The 17908-nt window shown below is 36.5% G+C and overlaps 2 protein-coding genes across 4 annotated transcripts; one reads left to right on the top strand and one right to left on the bottom strand.

The window, feature by feature from the left end:
• The first annotated feature begins 356 nt into the window (after window positions 1-356).
• LOC113286548 lies at window positions 357-8108 on the top strand. The gene is made up of 16 exons (XM_026535133.1): window positions 357-504; window positions 653-660; window positions 752-908; window positions 1012-1133; window positions 1236-1395; window positions 1503-1624; window positions 1724-1798; window positions 1878-1935; window positions 2857-2975; window positions 3684-3757; window positions 3895-4039; window positions 4146-4270; window positions 4492-5002; window positions 7318-7543; window positions 7682-7779; window positions 7864-8108. The coding sequence occupies exons 1-16, from the start codon at window positions 357-359 to the stop codon at window positions 7870-7872; spliced, it is 2157 nt and encodes a 718-aa protein (XP_026390918.1). The 3' UTR covers window positions 7873-8108.
• A 1343-nt stretch (window positions 8109-9451) lies between these two features.
• LOC113286640 (ubiquitin carboxyl-terminal hydrolase 26-like) lies at window positions 9452-15321 on the bottom strand. 3 transcript variants are annotated; one of them, XM_026535207.1, is made up of 13 exons: window positions 15068-15321; window positions 14548-14620; window positions 14194-14375; window positions 13230-13698; window positions 12813-12884; window positions 12191-12412; window positions 11873-12090; window positions 11308-11374; window positions 10535-10864; window positions 10236-10455; window positions 9952-10109; window positions 9759-9873; window positions 9452-9663 (listed from the first exon to the last, which is right to left on the bottom strand). In XM_026535207.1, exons 2-10 carry the CDS (start codon window positions 14590-14592, stop codon window positions 10354-10356), a joined length of 1707 nt encoding a protein of 568 aa, XP_026390992.1. In that variant the 5' UTR covers window positions 14593-14620; window positions 15068-15321; the 3' UTR covers window positions 9452-9663; window positions 9759-9873; window positions 9952-10109; window positions 10236-10353. The 3 variants fall into 3 exon arrangements, with proteins under 3 accessions (XP_026390992.1, XP_026390990.1, XP_026390991.1); XM_026535205.1 differs by having other exon boundaries at window positions 10236-10864; XM_026535206.1 differs by having other exon boundaries at window positions 10236-10864; window positions 13242-13698.
• Between the last annotated feature and the right edge of the window lie 2587 nt (window positions 15322-17908).

The raw sequence follows: 17908 nt of genomic DNA, 5'->3' as shown, positions 1-17908 counted from the left end.
TTGGTGGTGGTGATAATTGGAGGTGGTGGTGGTAACCGGCGGTTAATGGTGGTGATAATCCGAGGTGGTGGTGGTGGTAATCGGCGGTGGTGGGTGGTAGTGGTGGGCGGTGGTGGTGGTAATATATATAAAAGTGATTATTATGTTGTTTTTAATTAAATTATAGATTAAGGGTAAACTAGTCATCTCTACCTTTTAGGACACCCCTTATAGTTATAGGAAAGATGGTCTAATCAAATCATGGTCCCAAAAAAAATCATGGTCCCAAAAAATGGTTCTTAATATCTTTGGGCTTAGATTTAAACTTCTTTTAATTATGGGTTATTCACGGGTCGGACCTTGAATCACGGTTTGAAATGGGTTCGGATCTGCGTTTAAGCCTGTACCTTATCAAACCCATCCTAACATTTCATTCTTCTTCTTCTTCTTCTTCTTCTTCTTCTTCTCTCGTCCACTCCCCAGCCCTGAAATTTCTTCAATTCGTTTATGCTGGTGCTCCGCGTGGTAAGTTTTCCCAATTTTTCTTCTTTATTTGAAATTATATCATCCGGGAAACCATAAAAAAGTAAAGTAAATCTGTAGAAGGACTTGTTGAAGTCAGGTTTTGATTGCAAGGGTTTCTCATAATCAATGGCATCACTCCCACTCCCAGAAGGCTTGGTAAGACATTACTTGAGTTGTATGATGATGTGCATTCTGGGTTTTTATTAGCTTGTTTCTCTTACAATTTGTTGGTCCTTTATTTTTCCAGCAAGAGCTAGATGAATTGGAGAAATATAAGTTGCACGAGGAAGTTTGGGATTCACCCAAAAGAAAAAGAGAAAGTCCCCTTGTCAAATTAGCTTCACCATCTGCCGGTTCATCATCAAATAGGCCCAAGTTAGAGGATTTAGTTCAAGCTTCTTATGGTATTGGTTTCACAGTCATATGCTTTCTTCCCCAGTTCTCCTCCTAATTTTTCTATATACTTCTATGTGCTAACTTCAGAAGTTATTTTCCAACTGAAACTAGCTCAACCATCACCAGCGAGCATCCAACTTGTGAAAGATTACATTGAATCTCGCCGGTTCATGAAAGCACTAGAGCATATCGTAGCTATAGAATCCAAGTTTCCATCTTCTGCACTCATTCAGGTTATGCTTACTACCTTTCGATATAAATTTTAAACTTGAGTTCTTAATTCAGTTCTAGTTTGAATGTTAAATCTTACTCTTCTATTTATTCCTATTACTTAGGGTCTGAAGGCACTTGTGTTTGCGACAATTGGCGGTGTTAATGGATTAGTATCTCTTTTATCTAAGGTCAAGGGAAAGGACAAGCACACCTTTTTTGATAACTCAACTTTGCCAGATGTGGCGGCAACATTTGAGGCTGTTTGGTTACATCTTGGTGACTGTAAGTACTGTAGTTCTTATTGTTGTGCATCAAAATACTGATTATACTACATTTTATATCTTCAGATGAAACTAGTATCAATTATATTTCATGGATGAATATTACAGTGGACGAAGCGACTCGTTATATTTATGAACTTACTCTTGTGGAAGGGCATAACCATGTCGGCTCGTTGAGGAAATTGTTTAATTGTTATTCTCGCAACTCGTTATTTGCAGAACAACTTGAGGTTAGATGTGTCCGAGATCCCAAAATATGTTTTTCTTTCATTTTTCTTTAGATTTGCTTGTTCCTTTCTTCTTAATTTAATTTCAATTTATGTTGGCAGGTTTCCCTCAAAATGTATAAGCTTGTTCGGGAGGACAAGTTTCTGTTCTGGGCTGTTTTTTGCATTCAGTTACAGGTTCGTTACAAACTGCAATTAGCTGTCAATAATAATATATGTATTATATAAGCCAGTGATATTGCCTGCTTTGGTGTAGGTGCTTCATCTTTTGATCAAGAGGCACCAGTGTGATGATATATTTTATGAAGCAGAACGTAAGTTCTTCTTGTTAGACTTTTTATGGTTTGCGCAACAAATCATGTTTAGACTAAGCTAATGCATGTTTAGTGTAAGTTAATATGTTTTTGTGTTTAAAGCATGTTCACGGATTAATCATGCACTAAAAACTAGTTTTAGAATAAAAACTTAACGACTAGGACTCACTTCTAGGCTCATGTGTTTTGTAAAGAAGAATTTGTTATCATCCGAAAACCTAAAGCCCTTTGTCCAGGAACAAGTCCCGGGTCGGGCTAGGGACTGTCTTGTAAAGAATCGTCCCATGAAAGTGTGGCAAAAGTTTTTACACTGGCTGCCCGCCTAGACGCAACTTGTCCAATGACATAATAAATCCTTGACACATACCGTGCCTTGTTCACTTTTGGTACAGAGGGTGGAGTTAATCACCACCTCAGTGGGATTACGCATTCGCGACCATCAAAGTAGTGTGTCTGCTCACACCATGTCCTTGCTGCAGGGGGGGATTCCCCCATTCACGATCCTGTCAGCTGCAGAGCTACAGGAGGAGTCCCCCTTTCACAATTCTGCCATGCCTATTTACAAGTTCACGGGTTGTAAATTTGTTATCATCCATCACTAATTAATGTGAAGAAATAGAAATTGATAAGTCATGAAAGCTTGAGTGCTATGCTTGTCTCTATTTCCTTATTTCAATCTTAATTTGGTATGAGTCGTATGTAGTGTTGTTGCTCTATAAGGTGCTGGTTTTGTATGTTGTTGAGTATGCTAGTACTAGGTTCAAGGACGGATTTCGTCATAAGGTTGTTCTCTACCATGTTTAAGTCTTGATTATGGTTATAAAGGAGCTGAAATTCCAAGACTTCTATCCTAGTTGTTTTTTCCCCCCTTCAAGATTACATACACAAGTACCCTCTTAAACATTTTTCTCTATTTTGCAGCCTTTCTGGTATGCATGTCTATAACGGAGCAGCAAGAACTACACGACCCTGTTCGTGAGATTCTTTGCAAGTTAGGCCCGACACTTCTAGTTGTCAAACCTGATAAACGGTATCCAAAGGTACTTCGTTGAATCTTATTTCTATGTTAACAGCAATTTGTTGGGTCTCGATTACACTCTCACTTTTGAATGAGGATAACATAAGTTTCTAGCTTTAAATGTGAATGCTTAGTGTAGTCTTGGTGTAGTTTAAGTAACATACATCCAAGTTTCTACTTTTTGGTTATTCTGCGAATATAGAAACCTTATGCAGGTTTGAATAGTTATACTTATAAAAGAGTAAAGCTTATTGTACACTGTACAAGCATATACCACTGCAGTCCGCAGATTGGCATACTGAAACTATAACAAGATCACCAAAATCTAATTGTTAAACCACAATCACTTACCAGTTTTATAGATGAATGTTGAATGTTATAGGATAACTAGTCAGGGAAATTGATCTTGGTTCATATTATCTCTAAGCACTGCGTTGAGTTTTGCCGAACAAGTTCTATCCAGCAATCATCTCTATGAAACATGAATAAATATGTTTAGTTTGCTTTAATGTGAGTCTGAACACTTGGACACAGTTGGTGCATCTGAAGTTTTCCTTCACATGCATGCATGGGATCGGATGCGATGCGCGGTTTTTGTTAAAATTGGGTTAACAGTTTTCAAATGTCTCGTATTTGGCTAGGTTTGAGGCCAAAAGGACTCGTTCTTTCCTGGCTGGATTATTATTATTATTTACGCGTTTGTTTTGATTGTTTGACTTTAACTTGACAGGGAGGGAGGCTTCTTGCTCATGTCTGTGACTATGCTGCTGCTGTTAAGGTCCTTAGAAAAAAAATAGAGTCATGGTAATCTCTTTTGTTTTAGGAAGAAGTAGCTCTTTCACAATTGCCAGTGAGATTTATTTCTTAAAATAGTTGAGCGAGATTTTGTTATTCGTTGTTAAGGTCATAAATGGATGCCTCTTGTCATGGTTTTTGTGCAGTGACCCAGTTGATTGGGAATGTTTACTAAGTGATCTTGATAGTTTGCCAGAAAATTATAGCGGATGGTGTGGTGAGGCAGTTGACAATAAAATTCACCCATTGACATATCTGGCTTGCAAGATATCTCAGTTGCCCAATGAAACAGTGCGCATCCAAATCCATTTGTATTGTGACTGTTGCTTTCCACCTTTTTTATTTGTCTATATTTTTCCCTTTTGTGAGTTACTGATTTATACAATATTTTGATTAGCAATGTGGTTCAAAAATCTTGGAGGCATTAAAATCGTCGAACCTGGAGAACGGCAAAAGCAGATGTCTTCTTGACGGAAAGGACAATGATGTTTTTGAGGAGGCAGTCTATGAGTTCTTCACTAGGTTCGTTTGGCTTTGATCTCTTTCTTTACCAAACTTGATGTGTGCTACTTTATACAAGAAAGACTTGGGATATATAGTTTCGTTGCTAACAAGTTAAACTAGATGTCTTTCTTCACCAAACAAGATATGATATTTTTATCAAATCTGAAATGATTTTGTGCATCTACAATGTTATTTTTTTGAATATTAGCTAACTACTAGAGATAAATTTGTATGTGCAGAGTTGATCTCACGACTCAAAAGCCCTTCCAGATCTTGTCCAAGGATGAAGAATATTGGTTGTTAGAAAATCTTCTCAAGCCAGATATTTTAACCACAGATTTGTTGAAAGAAAAGTTTAGTAAGCTATGCACTTTCTCTAGAATTCCAAAACATTTCGGGGCCTTTTATGTGGGAGATAAATCTGCAGTGCATGGGACGGGGATTGTCATAAAAACTAGTAAATTTATCATACTAGCTGGTGATGGAGAACTTACTTCAGCCTACTCTGACAAAGCGTTGTTTTCTAGAAGTGACAAGATTAGGCAGTTTGATGATCTCTGTATTGGGGTAACTGGAGTTTGGAAGAGTTTGAGTAAAACCATCAGCGTTTCGCGTAAATGTATGAGACGGTTGAAGAAAAATGGTAAAGGAAGGCCAACAGTCAAAAAGTTCGCAAAGCATATCGCAAAGAAATCTCGCATTTTGAACGAAGCATTTGAGGTTATTATTTGCGCATTCGATGAGGTAGAGGTATGAATGTTGCTGTTTACAAAGTTAACTTTTGCTTTATCTCTCGTTAACTATTAGTCTGAATTCCCTGTGCATACTAATAGTTTGAAATCTTGAATGGATTCTAGTAACTACCCAAAAGGCACATGATAACGTGCTAGAATTGCATGTCGGAAATGAGTAAGATTTTGTTGATCTTCTGGTAGAAATCTCAAATTTCGACTGAAAATTTGATTTGCAGATTTAAACATGAAAAATAACATAAGCAAGTGCTTTGCAACTTGAGGCAAATAATATCTGAAAGTGCACGGAACAATTTAGTTTTCAGATCTTTGGTTGGCTGTTGTTGCTCTGTGGAGAAGGCTTAGCAATTTGTTGGACCAATTCAAATATAGCATGAATTATTGATTCCATGTTTTTGCTTGCTTTGAGGTTGTTTTTTTGCATGTTGTTTCCTCATTTAGTTATCACATAAAAGATATCATCGATCTCCAAATACAACATGTTAGCTTGTAAGTACAGAATAATGAGTAGGCATTACCGAATTAACATATAGTCTGGTCCAGCACTGTGGATTTTTGCGTTGTTGGTCTACCCATTCCGCGAATAATACCCTGAATAGATAATAATTACAATCAATTGCGTTATTGTAGTATTCATGAATGATTCACAAATTTGCAAATTACGGTCTAAGAACATTCTCAAAGAGCAAAGAAGAGGTTACAGTGATACCGTATGTGAGAGTAGATGTGAAGGAAAAAGAGTGAGCTAACCTAATCATGCACAATTCTATAGTATCTCTGTTGGGCCTGACATGTAGTTTTAGTCCCACGTTAACCGCGGTGAAGAAGATTGGTATTGTAAAACAATGGAGAAGGGGAGAAGTTACATTTCATCCCATACCTTTCTCAACCTTTTTGGCTTAGATCAATTGTAGTGTCTGTTCGTATGAATTAATATCTGATGTGTGACCTAATTCTGTTTCTTTCATGAGGGAGGTCCTGTTACAGTAGCTTGTTGTTCAAATTTTTTGGAAAAACTTGATCCATTAAACTATAGGCTTTAGGTAAGGCATCGATAAGAGTGCAGTTCGGAAAGGGCTGAAGCCACCCTTTTTCCTGACTTTAATCTTTTTGCATGTTCACACTATCAAGACCAGAGTTTAGCTGATATAACAAAATCACTAAACCTTCATTTTACTGAAATTCTTCATTCAGATTCATACATGTACATTTTGAGACCCAAAATGTGTTGTTAGAGTACTTTAGACCGTATCTTTGGCTTTGCAATATTTAACATGAAATATTTTCCATCTGTGTCTTTTTTATGGTTCTGAGCTTTGCTAATATAGCAAACACAAAAATCCACACTGCAGACCAAATAATTGAAAGTTGGCTTTGTCTGTACTCTAATGGAGATGGCTCTACTTAGCAATTGCTAAAAAAGTTAAAATTGCTTTAAAAAGCTATAGGAAAATGGTTTTTCGCATTTTTTTTGCTGCAGCTACGCTGCCAAATACAATTCAAAACGGAGGGAAAAAAAGTTCACTAGGCTCACTCTTAAGGTGCTCATATTAGTACTACTATTACTAGGAAATGTGCTTGTATTAGAGTAGTATATTGTTGAGGTTATCGAGACTTATTTTGGGGATTTCGTTCACAGAGGATTATATTCTTGAGGTTAATGATGCTTTCGTCCGAGGTAGAACTTTTCTGCAAGTGCTCAAGATTACACACAATATAGTTGATACCATGTGGTGTCAGATATGTAAGCGTTGTTACATTGATGTTATTCCCTCTTTGGTATTCGTTATGTTGCTTTTTAAAAAGTAAAGCAAATGAAATCGCAATTTGAGGGAAATGGATGGGTGAACTGTTAAACATTCCAGACCGATAGTAGAACGATCTAGTAAGTCAACTTGTCATGCTTTTAGTTACTTGGTTCGCATTTAAATGAATTTGCTATGTTTGCTTAGAATGCTTCATTACTAAATTCAATTGGTTGTGTGAGGAATTATGATTTTGTGTCAGATCTAAAATTATCATTGAAAAAAACAGCTAGTACACTTGAACTTATATGAAAGGATACACAAAGCAGATCAGAGGGGTTATGTGTTCATCATTCAAATAGTGTTGTTATTACTTCATGCATTTAGTCGTCGTCAAGTCGGTTAACCATCAAACATAAGATGAGATGCATGCCAGATTTCTTGCATTTACAACTTTGTATTGATATGCATAACTGTGTAATTAGCAGGTTGCGAGTCTTTACGTTGTATGTAATTTATTAATGTCAAGTTGGTATTTAGTTTCTTAATCTTTTTTTTGTTGTTCTAGGTCGGGCAATCTCCTGTTGCATCCGTTTCATGTGCTGGAAATTTCAGGCATTGGGATGTGAAAGAATCTTTTTACTGTTCCGGACGTTGTAGTGAATATGCTGAACATATCTTATCAGAAGGAAAAGTTGGTGAAGATATGGGGCTCGCAGAGGCTATATGTTGGGTTGAAAGAGCCTTGGTGTTTGTCGCCATGTTTGATAGTTGCACGGGTGGGCTTGCAAATAGTAAGGCACTTAAAATTTTTATTTATTTTCCCATCTTTATGAAGAAATATTCAATTATTCTCTTATTTTTCTCATATTATTATTTCTTTTCTCTAGTTATCGTGATTGATTTCTCATATTATTATTGCTTTTCTCCAGTTACCGTGATTGATAGTTCCAAGAATGTAAGAGTGATGGCTCGAGAATATATTCACACTACATTGTGGGAAAAACATCGCCATTTCTTCGAAAACAGGGTAAGTTGATAATATAGTTGCAAGTATTATGTTATGGAAAAGGCACTCTTTTGAGTAACTAACTTATGATCTCAATTTATACAGAAAGCATAAGTAGGTAGAGTCGCCGAAGAGGAGTGTAAGTTGGTAATTTAGATGTTGCTGATGTTCTGATCATTGTATGTAATACTGGTGCTGAGACCTTTGTTTTTTGGTGGTTCCTTGTTGAGTTTACAACGCTTCATGGTTCCCTTCTCCCTAGTTTTATCATCACTCTTTAACTAAGGACTTTTCTAATTCTATCAGATCATTTCTCATCTGATTTGCAGTGGACTTTATAATTCTGTTTTATTCTTTCTAAGATTTTTCTAAATTTATTACGTGACTTCAGTGTCCAAGTTCATTTCTGCAGGATAGAACATGCATCTGATGCACAAGCTTAGAACATGAATGAGACTTCTCTAGCAGTATCTGCTAGAGTGCTCGAACTTCTACACAAACTTAGAAATATGGATGAGACTTCTCTAGCGGTATTTGCTGGAGTGCTCGATGAAAACATAAGAACCGTCGATAAGGTAGGAGTGGAAGATTGGGATAACGTTGAAGCAAATCATTCATGACTACATTCTTCGCATCTGTTTTGACTGACCTCCATCCACCCTCGTACTTTTGACTGACCATCATCCGCATCTGTTTTGCTCAGTATCAAAAAGTTTTAACATAATATGAAATAAACCGCCGGAAGAAAACCGAGGGAAAAACTCTCACATAAAACGGACTCCCCCTGCTGTCCTAGGCGGGCCCACCAGGATCCACAAAAAATTATGTGAAAAGGCTATTTTGTTTGTGTTGTTCCAAAACTCGGTCCGTAAAGAATTGCTCAGTATCAAAAAGTTTTAACATAATATGAAATAAACCGCCGGAAGAAACCCGAGAGAAAAAACTCACATAAATGGACTCCCTGGGCGGGCCCATCGAAATCCACGAAAAAAAATCTGCGAGAAAAAAAGGCTATTTTGTTTGTGTTGTTCTAAAAGTGTGTCCGTAAAGAGTTGCTCGGTATCAAAAAGTCTTAACAGACTATGAAATAAACCGCCAGAAGAAAACCGACAGAAAAGACAAAATAGACTTTTTTCGTAAAGAATTGCTCTTCAGTAGAATTATTGACTTTTGACTCGTACTAAAAAGTCAGACTGGTTACTCGATTGCCCCCTGACATGGGATCATCTACTTTGTCCATTCTGAACTAGGCCTCTCTACATTCGTCGGAGTTTTCTACTCCAGCCGATTGTTCTGATAACATCTAACAGTACCATAAGAAACTGAGGGCTACAGATTACGACGTCTCAAGGTCAAGGAACCAGATTAGAAAAACGCTTTCGAATCCAAATTTCCATTTGAGAAGATTCAGTACGGGTGTTGCAAAAGGCGCCAAATCATGCCTGTTTCCTCTAACATACCAAAGACGTCCTTGAAATTTCAAAGTATAAGACTGTAATTAAGACAAGAGAAGACTACCCAAGAGTGATGAGATAAACTGAAATTAGGACCTCCTCGAGAACAAACAGAGATAATGCTCCAAACATAAGAAAACCCACCAAACATGGCCGAAGCAGCTTGGGACTAGGAATCCTTCATGTTCAAAGCCAGATATCAGCTTCAACTACGGGCATTTCTATTTATGCAACCTAAATCAAAGAAAGATTTCAGTTAACCTAGATATAGGATTAGGAAATACAGTTTTAGAGGAAGTATAAAGTCCGATCCTGGCTGTCCCCTCATAGACCGAGGCAACGTTCTTCACTACAATTAAACCATTACAAGAACCATAAACACCAACTTTGGTCTTGTCTCAGTCTCCATCAGCAGCTGGTTTCTTTCTTTTTGGAGATGGTTCATCTTCATCTGAAAATACACCAACATTACAGAAAAAATTTAAGAACAGATTATAACACTCAAGAAATCCCAGTCACTAAAATCCTTCTAACCATGCTCGATACCTGAAGTATCACTTTCTGACTCATCCCAATAATCACTCTTCTTTTTCTCATAGAACATCCACTGGCAAGGAGATATGAACAGCTTTTTAGCATTTATCCATCGTACTTTGCTCTTCTGCACAAGCTAGAATGAATAAATACCACATAAAAAAACATATTCGGTCTCTCAAGTTTTTCAAGACTAATAATATACCTTTGTTAACTTTCCAAATTCACACACTGTCCACCCAAAGTCATACTTCTTATATAGCGCCCGCCTTTCCTTAAAATAGCTTTTATGCCTCTTCCTTAGCGTAGTCAGTATCCCTTCAGTTCGAGTTTCTGTATATCCATTAATCCCCATAGCATGTACTACAATAAAAGAGACAACTTCAAGTTACAAGGATTAAAATAAAATAAAATAAAAAAGTAAAGAGAAAAACTTTAAAAAGTAATAAAGATAAAACAAACTAATTCTAGATTAAATCAAATACTTACTACAGGATATTCCACCGGAGAAATGATCCATTAGTGCTGCATACACCAGCGCTCGTTCCACCCAGTCTATGGCCTCTTCCAATGTCAGTTTACCGATATCTGAGATAGAACTTAACACCTATGCAGCATAGTCCATCCCTGAACCATAGCAGTAAAATCCTTCCCCAGCATCTGACATTCTTGGCTTTACGAAAAAGAGAAATGGACAGAATTTTCCACCCTAAAATTAAACACATACAAAAATAAGCAACAATAATAAAAATAATAGGATTGACGTAATACAACAATAAATAGTATGCCTTTTTTTCGATCTCTCCAAAGATGTAACCCCATTCTCCATCCAAGGCCATCAGTCTTTCACGAATGAATTTGACTTTATCAGCTTCATTTGTTGCATCATCAACCAATTGATGCACTTGGGCAGAAATTTCTTCACACCGTTCAACCTCACCAGCCCATGCACCTGACATTTTAAACTGATCTACACCTCCACCTCCCCCAAAATGATTTATTTTACATTGATCCAATTCGCCAAGGGTTAAAGTTTGGATACAAGAAGTCTTTCCATCAGCACCTACTACAACCCCAAAATTTGGATGCTGGAGTCCAACAGTTGTAGTTCCATGTGCCTGAAGTTAAAAAACAAATTTGCTGAATACTGAATAGAAATCAACTAAAATTTTAATTTAAATGGCTGAATGGCCAATTTCAGATCTTCTGACACTAAAAACCCTCAAAGATGCCAAGGAACACATGTGTAAGTGGAACAAAAGAAAGGAAAAACAAAACTGTTCCTAAACAGTAAAGAAAATGTTATGCACCTAATTTCAGTTTAGATAATACAACAAAAGAGCTACATAATGTTTACACATGGAAGAAAACTATTTGGTGAACAAGCAAGTTAAGATCATGAATAAAACAAGCAGCTCGAAAAATCTGAGTCTGCCTTCTCAGATTTCTCCGCAACTACTTGGCTTAGAGGAAGGAACTAGCTTCACAACATTAGAAGGTCAAAGCGGATATGCATATATGTTCACCAAGTCAAATATAAAAAACGAATGGACGAGAGTACCTTGAAAAGCAATGTTGTCCAGGCTCCTTGACCATGGGAGCAGGGAACTGATGTGTTGTCAATGAGACTACAATGAATAGCAAGGTAACGTCCATTTCAGTTCTTGAACAATTTAAGTTCCATAACTTATACTAGTAGAAAAAAATTCCTTCAATGTCTATCGAGTTAACTACTTTAGTTGAACAAATAGACGCCTAAAATGCAAAGTAATGACTCAAAAAATTCAGAGGATATAATAAAAATGAAAGTTGAATCTAGGACGATGTAACACCTAAAGGGTTAGAACTTACTGGTAAAGCTAGTCAAAAGGATATCTGCATCCAGTTAGTTCCTCAAATCGAAATCTCATAAGCACTATGTAAAAACTACTACAACATTCACAAATCCTTTCACTTAAATTTTTGGATGACTAATTTTTAATAGAAAGACTTCTCTGGTTTTCTATTAATGCCAGATCACCATAACAGACTACTCAAAATATGCAAATCATGATTGCCTAAACGTAACTCTCGAGAATGGTGAGAAGAAATTAAAAAAACAGAGAACACCACCAGTAGACACTTACGCAGGGGAACTGTTATCAGCTTCAAGAACATCACCATTTAAGTTAGTTAGACACTTGGAAGTGTGACTATCTGGCTCAGAAACTGCCCAAGAAGCTTCAAGAACAGATCTTGGATCTTCTATTCCACGTACCGGAACTACAGAAATCTCTTCATTGCAATAACTTGATTTTTGCATTAGCTCTCTCCTTTCTCTTTCTCCTATGCATTCTTCGCATATCTGATCAAATAAAACTGAAGTTAGACCAAGAAATCTACAGCTAACAACGGAAATGTCTTAAAACACTAATATCAAGACCAAGAGCACAACCTCATCTTACCGTTGGATAAGTCTTAATAGTAGGTTGCCTTGGCTCTACCTCGTCATTTGAAGCATTCAACTTTGCTTCTGAAATTGGCACCTCTTCAGAAGATCCAATTAATTTCTTCGCGTCAGCACCAGAGAACTCAAATTCAGCAGATACACATTTCGAGTTGGCACCTTGCCAATCTTCGCAAAAGAACTTCCAGTCATTCTCTGAGATTAAAGTCAATCCATCTGTCTGGAATTGAAAAGAAACAGGTACATCAGAAACATAGCAACAGGCCTTTAAGCAGAAACAACTTTAGTACGGGAAAACTGCTCTCCCCCAGTTATAGTCGCGTAGAGAGAAAGCGGTGTGCTAGATAGCTAATAGGAAAAATCAAAATCCTAACACAAATAGAAATTGGAAAAACCAAAACTTACAAGGTACGTGACCTTGAGCACATAATAGATTCTTTTATATCAAAATATATTTTCCAATACGGGGACACATATTGTATCTCTATTGAAATCAAAAGAATATAAACTCTAAACTAGGTAGAATGAGCAACAAGAATCATACATGACGAATGCTGTTTGTCAAAAACTTGCTTTAAGCCCAAACACAATTAAAATAGAGCAGCGTTTTTAACACTTACAGTATATGGCTTCTGAAAAATATGACCACGTTTGCAGATGACAATGGGAGGCCTTTCTAGCAGCCGCGAATGCTGGTATGCAAAAAAAGAAAAGAAATAAAGAGACTTATCATATCGAACAGAAAAGAAGCCATGACAGCCAACTATGCTAACTTAGAGTTATGCCACATTTCATTGAATATATCTAACCAGCTATCATTTAAGTTAATTAGACTAATAGCTACAAAGTTGTGAGATTTAATAACACCAACCGGCTGTCATTTCAAAATCTCAAACTGTGTCACTTAGGCTTTTCCATTTTTCCTTGTTTGTGTAAAGTGGAACAACCCAAAAAACTTTGACTGAAATGTCAGAGGTTCTTAGTGTCCAAACACTAAAAAAATTATTCTAAGATACCCATGTAAAGTTACCACTTACCTTCGAACATACCAAAGAATCAATAACACCCTCTAGAGGGTCAGGTCTCGCAGCTGCTGGTGAAGACACCATCTTCCCACTTGCTGTAATGTAACTTTTCCACTTACTCAGCCACCATGAAGGCACCAAGTAATACTTGCTTCCTGGAGAAAGGGAATCATTATTTCCCTGGAGTAACTTATTATGATTCTGGCGTTCTTTGAGCTTAGCATTATTAAGTTCGACGCTGCATATACCACATGTTTCTGCATCCGAAGGAAATGTTGAACAAGCCAAGGGATCTTCAGGTTTCAACTTGTTAGATTGTTCATAAAGAAAGAGGCAGAGATCCTCCGGAATCAACACACGCTTTGCCCCAGCCGCTTGTTCTGGCACAAGCTCTCCATGGGGACACCTAATTGAAGTGGTTGGGCCAATGTCAGCTTCAGAGGGAAAATTCACATTCCTTCTCAGTGACCACTGCAGTAACCTGTACAACAAATCGAATTAAAAAAGCCTACAAGAGCAAATGTAATACAACTGGAAATGTAACAATAGTTCTAAGAGGTCTACACCCTAACATGATTAGGGAGGCGATGTCATTAAAGCCACCCCTTTATTACTCCGTTGGATTCCTAGATAAAAATTTGTCATCCCAGTAGATTTTGAATGTCTATACTCCAACATGTCTCTTCGGATAATATAATAGAATTAAAACCACATTCTTCAGATTAAACCATCTGGGACAGTAAAATCTTCGACAACTTTTGTGCAGCTGATAAAGGATTTACCTGCTTCTAGATTCTAGTTTCCTCTTATGTTAAATTAAAGTACATAATATAATATAAAAGGAATAAACAAAGTGGTAAATGTGTGGTTGTGAAGTACAGCCAAAACTATAGTATTTACTATTTAGTGACATTGATGGACCATATATCTAGGAGTATATAAAAATATCAACTGAAAAAACAGGGAAAAAACATACCAATTCCTAGACACATAGTACAACGTTCCCTTTAGAGTCTTTCCAGCTGGTGAGGCATCCACAATTTCTTTGAAAGGGGACCTCCGATCCATACAGTCATCCGCTCGAATCATCGTCTTCACCCCATCACTTGGGCAGTGTATACAGTGGTCACCACTAGATAGTGTTGGCCCATCACCATACTATGAAATATGTAAGCTAACATGTGAGTGAGCACACAGATGAAATATGGCAAAAGTAAAAAGCAATTGATTTGCTAAATTTTTAAAAGAAACCAATTAAGCGACAGGTCAAGCAGATATCCATATCTGTTCACGAAGTTAAAGATGAGAACAAATGAATGGACTAGGTTACCTTGGAAAGCAACATTGTGAATGCTCTTTCTGACAAACGCTTCATAGAGTGAGCATTGAATTGACCCGTTGTCCTACAAAAATAGCAAGGTTACCTTCATTTCTCAGTTCTTGCACAATTGGTTCCTCAAATCTACAGCAAGTAAAAAACAACAACTTCCACAAATCCCTTTCTCCTATAAGTAGGTACTTGCATCTTAAACTTATGTCGTTTTTGTGATTTTGCATATCTATACTCATATTTATCGGTAGATTGTTATAATGAACACATCACAATCTAGCCAAAATCGTTGTAAGAGTCTGTCTTCTAAGTTCTATGAAATAGACCTACAAGAAAATTCAATCAAGCATTTGAACAAACGAATTAGGGGTAGACCTACTCACAACGAAGAATTCTACAATATTAGGAGAAGAGACTGTTTAATCTAGGGTTTTAGAAATTAAACTTTCTTGTGGAAATTTTAGGAAAATAAACAAATTAAGAACAAAATTGAGTAAATATTGAGTTAAGAAATACATACTAGTGAGTTACTTTCTCCGTTTCTTATTGCTCTTGGTTTGGTTTCGCCGGAAGGAAACTAGTTGTTCTTGGCTATTATTAGGGTTTAATTCTCGTTTAAATTTGTTTCTTCTTCTTCTTCTTTTTCTGGTTCTTAATTGATTGATTTATATCTCTTTTGGGGTTCTGCTTGATGAGAAAAAACGTTGAGGAAGAAGAAGAAAAAAAATCCCCAAATTGTTGGATCTGATATTTCTTTTCCTCTTGTGGGTCCCACACAAGGAATTTCTCCCGCCCTAGGGAAGCTGAATTTCATTTACTTTTTTGAATTTTATTTTTGCATAATTATCAATATCATCAAAATTTTGAGCCGAAATTCAACCGTGTCCAACACGTGATTTAGCTCAGCACAACAGGTTAATGTCATGGGACAGATTGGGTTTGACTAGTCGGTAACGCAGCCCAGCATCGTATAGGGTACGGATAAATATATGGCACAACACAAATACAACATGTTAAGAAAGTAAGTCATAATATGTATAAAATACTACCCAACATGGTACAATACATCGCATTTTATATATATTTCACAAAAGAACTTTTATTCTAGTCAATTATCGGCATTCTATTATCGTTATGTACTTTCATAATAACACACATAACACCTAAGTATTTGGAAAACATCTATATTAGAAAATATAAAATAAAGGTATTTGGCACCGCATATCATGTTTATTTTTCTGGCATAGCCCACCACAGCACGGCACGTCATAATCCCTGACACATTATAGCACACTAAGCGCATGACTTCGTGGGCGTGTTGTGCTGGGACGGCACGTCTTACACCTAAACTCACACCCTTAAATTCACATTATCTCCCATTTTGAGAGAAATTTGTATTAACAAATTTTAAACAACAGCGTATTAGAAGTTGATATTAAAATTGAGTATATTCTGAAATATCTAACCTCTCTATCTATCAATTTTGATTTTAATGGTTAAAATGCCGTTAATTTTTGATTGTTGGTTTTCAAAGTGGTAGGGTGGAATTGCATGTTTCGGAGTATGCTCATTTTTTATCGGTATGTAGAGTTTATAGGGTGAACATTTCTTCAAAATATTGTCTTCAAAGACGCTAACGCTTGAATTTCGGGGGGAAAATTAGTGCTCAGTGTATGACATAGTGTGAAAATAGGAATGTAAGCGGCTCTTTCCTGGTAAATAAATATCATTTAATTTAACTAATTATTTTTTCAAACAAGACAATATCCCTGAATTAAGGCTCCAAAAAGCCATTACAAACCCTGATACAACACATGGAACAAGAAGACATGGATGAGCATATAAATGATCATTGTTCCGATAAAATTTTAGCGAACAACCCAAGACCAGAGTATAACAATGAGGATGATTCAAATTCCTACGGAAATCTGATTTAAATAATTGAACGATATATCATCAAACATTAGTCCCATAAGGGGAATCGCCATAGCAATCAACAAAAAAAATTATTTGTTGATCCAGGTTGACGGGTAAACGTGATTTTGCACTTTAGGAAAGTAGTGGGCGGAGGATGAAGAACGTGCGGGCACCCAAAAACTGCAGGCGCACTAACAAGAGCCGATGGCTGGTTATTAGGTTTTCTAAGATCGCGAATGACTACTTTTAAAAGACCACATGAATGGCTAGTTTCTACCCCTATGAATATTATCCAAGTTTGATCTCACAAATTCACTCAACCTTTCATTCTTTCATTCTATCGATCTTTTCTTAATTTTAATAGTTTCCATTTTTTTTGATATGAATTTTATTAGAGCAGTACTCAGTCAAACTCGCAATCGTTGTTATCTCAAACTTTTTTGTCAATGTTAGTGATCAAAACTATAAGTCTTGATTTCGATTCTACTTATACGTATGTCTCGGACTAGGATAAATTGTGTAGTTGAGCATTACACTTCACATGGTTCATCAATTTAAGACGAAGAACTACTAAGGAGAGCTTGTGGAACTTCATCAACAAAAGGTATGTGCAGACTGAAACTCATATATTACTTGGAAAGTCTATTTCTACTTTATCTCTTATATTGAGACAAAAGTTGTATTGTTATATAGTATTCGATAGTATGCAAATTTGATATTTCGAACGGAGTTTAACTCGTTTACATATTTCTCGAAATATGTCTTGGTAAGCTTTCGCTTTCATTAAGTTCATCTGAAATTCTTGACAAAAGTCAAAAGATGATCATGAGAAAATCGCATAGTAATATCGTATATGATTTGTGTGAGACATTTGATGTAGACTTAGAATGTTTTGTAATGATTCTTTCAATAACTTGAAAATTGCTTTGATGCTAATAGTTCATGCATAACAACTATTGTCATCCTATAAGAATTTTTAGATGATTGAAATGGAGTTTAGAACACTTAACTCTAATTGGATTATAGACAAGTATGTTTACTTGCATATATGTTGATCCAGGACCGGTATATTATGCATACAGTATGCTTACTCGCGAGGTCAGGTAAAGTCTGAGCGCCTTGTTATGCGTACCATTACATATACTGGCGAGCTAAGTTGAAGTCCTCGAACTATAATATGTGTACCCGTACGCGTACTGAATTCAACTGTTGTATTGGATGTGTGATAGTATGCGCACCGGATCGCGTATTGTCAAGCACAGTCCAACTCCGGCTACTTAAGTATGAGTACCGGTTTGCATACTTGAATGGAGTAAAGTTCTAGAATCGGTTATGACATGAATTAATACATTTTATAATAAGGAATGCAATCTTTGCAAACCCTGTCTATAATGTTCATTAATTGATATGAGTGAACCAAACTGATTTTGCTTCAATCTTAAAC

The sequence above is a fragment of the Papaver somniferum genome, chromosome 6 (genome assembly GCF_003573695.1).
Source record: "Papaver somniferum cultivar HN1 chromosome 6, ASM357369v1, whole genome shotgun sequence".
Taxonomy (NCBI): domain Eukaryota; kingdom Viridiplantae; phylum Streptophyta; class Magnoliopsida; order Ranunculales; family Papaveraceae; genus Papaver; species Papaver somniferum.
Note: the sequence above shows the minus strand (reverse complement) of the source record. Positions and strands in the feature narration are given on the sequence as shown.

What these genes read in the sequence shown, in the direction of transcription:
- LOC113286640 (XM_026535205.1), bottom strand. Translation starts at nt 14,592, where the DNA reads ATGAAGCGTTTGTCAGAAAGAGCATTCACAATGTTGCTTTCCAAG. An exon ending in TCACAATGTTGCTTTCCAAG is followed by an intron (nt 14,376 to 14,547) that starts GTAACCTAGTCC and finishes CATATTTCATAG; the next exon opens with TATGGTGATGGGCCAACACT. An exon ending in ATTCTTTGGTATGTTCGAAG is followed by an intron (nt 12,885 to 13,229) that starts GTAAGTGGTAAC and finishes TTTGCATACCAG; the next exon opens with CATTCGCGGCTGCTAGAAAG.
- LOC113286548 (XM_026535133.1), top strand. Translation starts at nt 357, where the DNA reads ATGGGTTCGGATCTGCGTTTAAGCCTGTACCTTATCAAACCCATCCTA. An exon ending in AGAAAAAAAATAGAGTCATG is followed by an intron (nt 3,758 to 3,894) that starts GTAATCTCTTTT and finishes GTTTTTGTGCAG; the next exon opens with TGACCCAGTTGATTGGGAAT. An exon ending in CTCAGTTGCCCAATGAAACA is followed by an intron (nt 4,040 to 4,145) that starts GTGCGCATCCAA and finishes TATTTTGATTAG; the next exon opens with CAATGTGGTTCAAAAATCTT.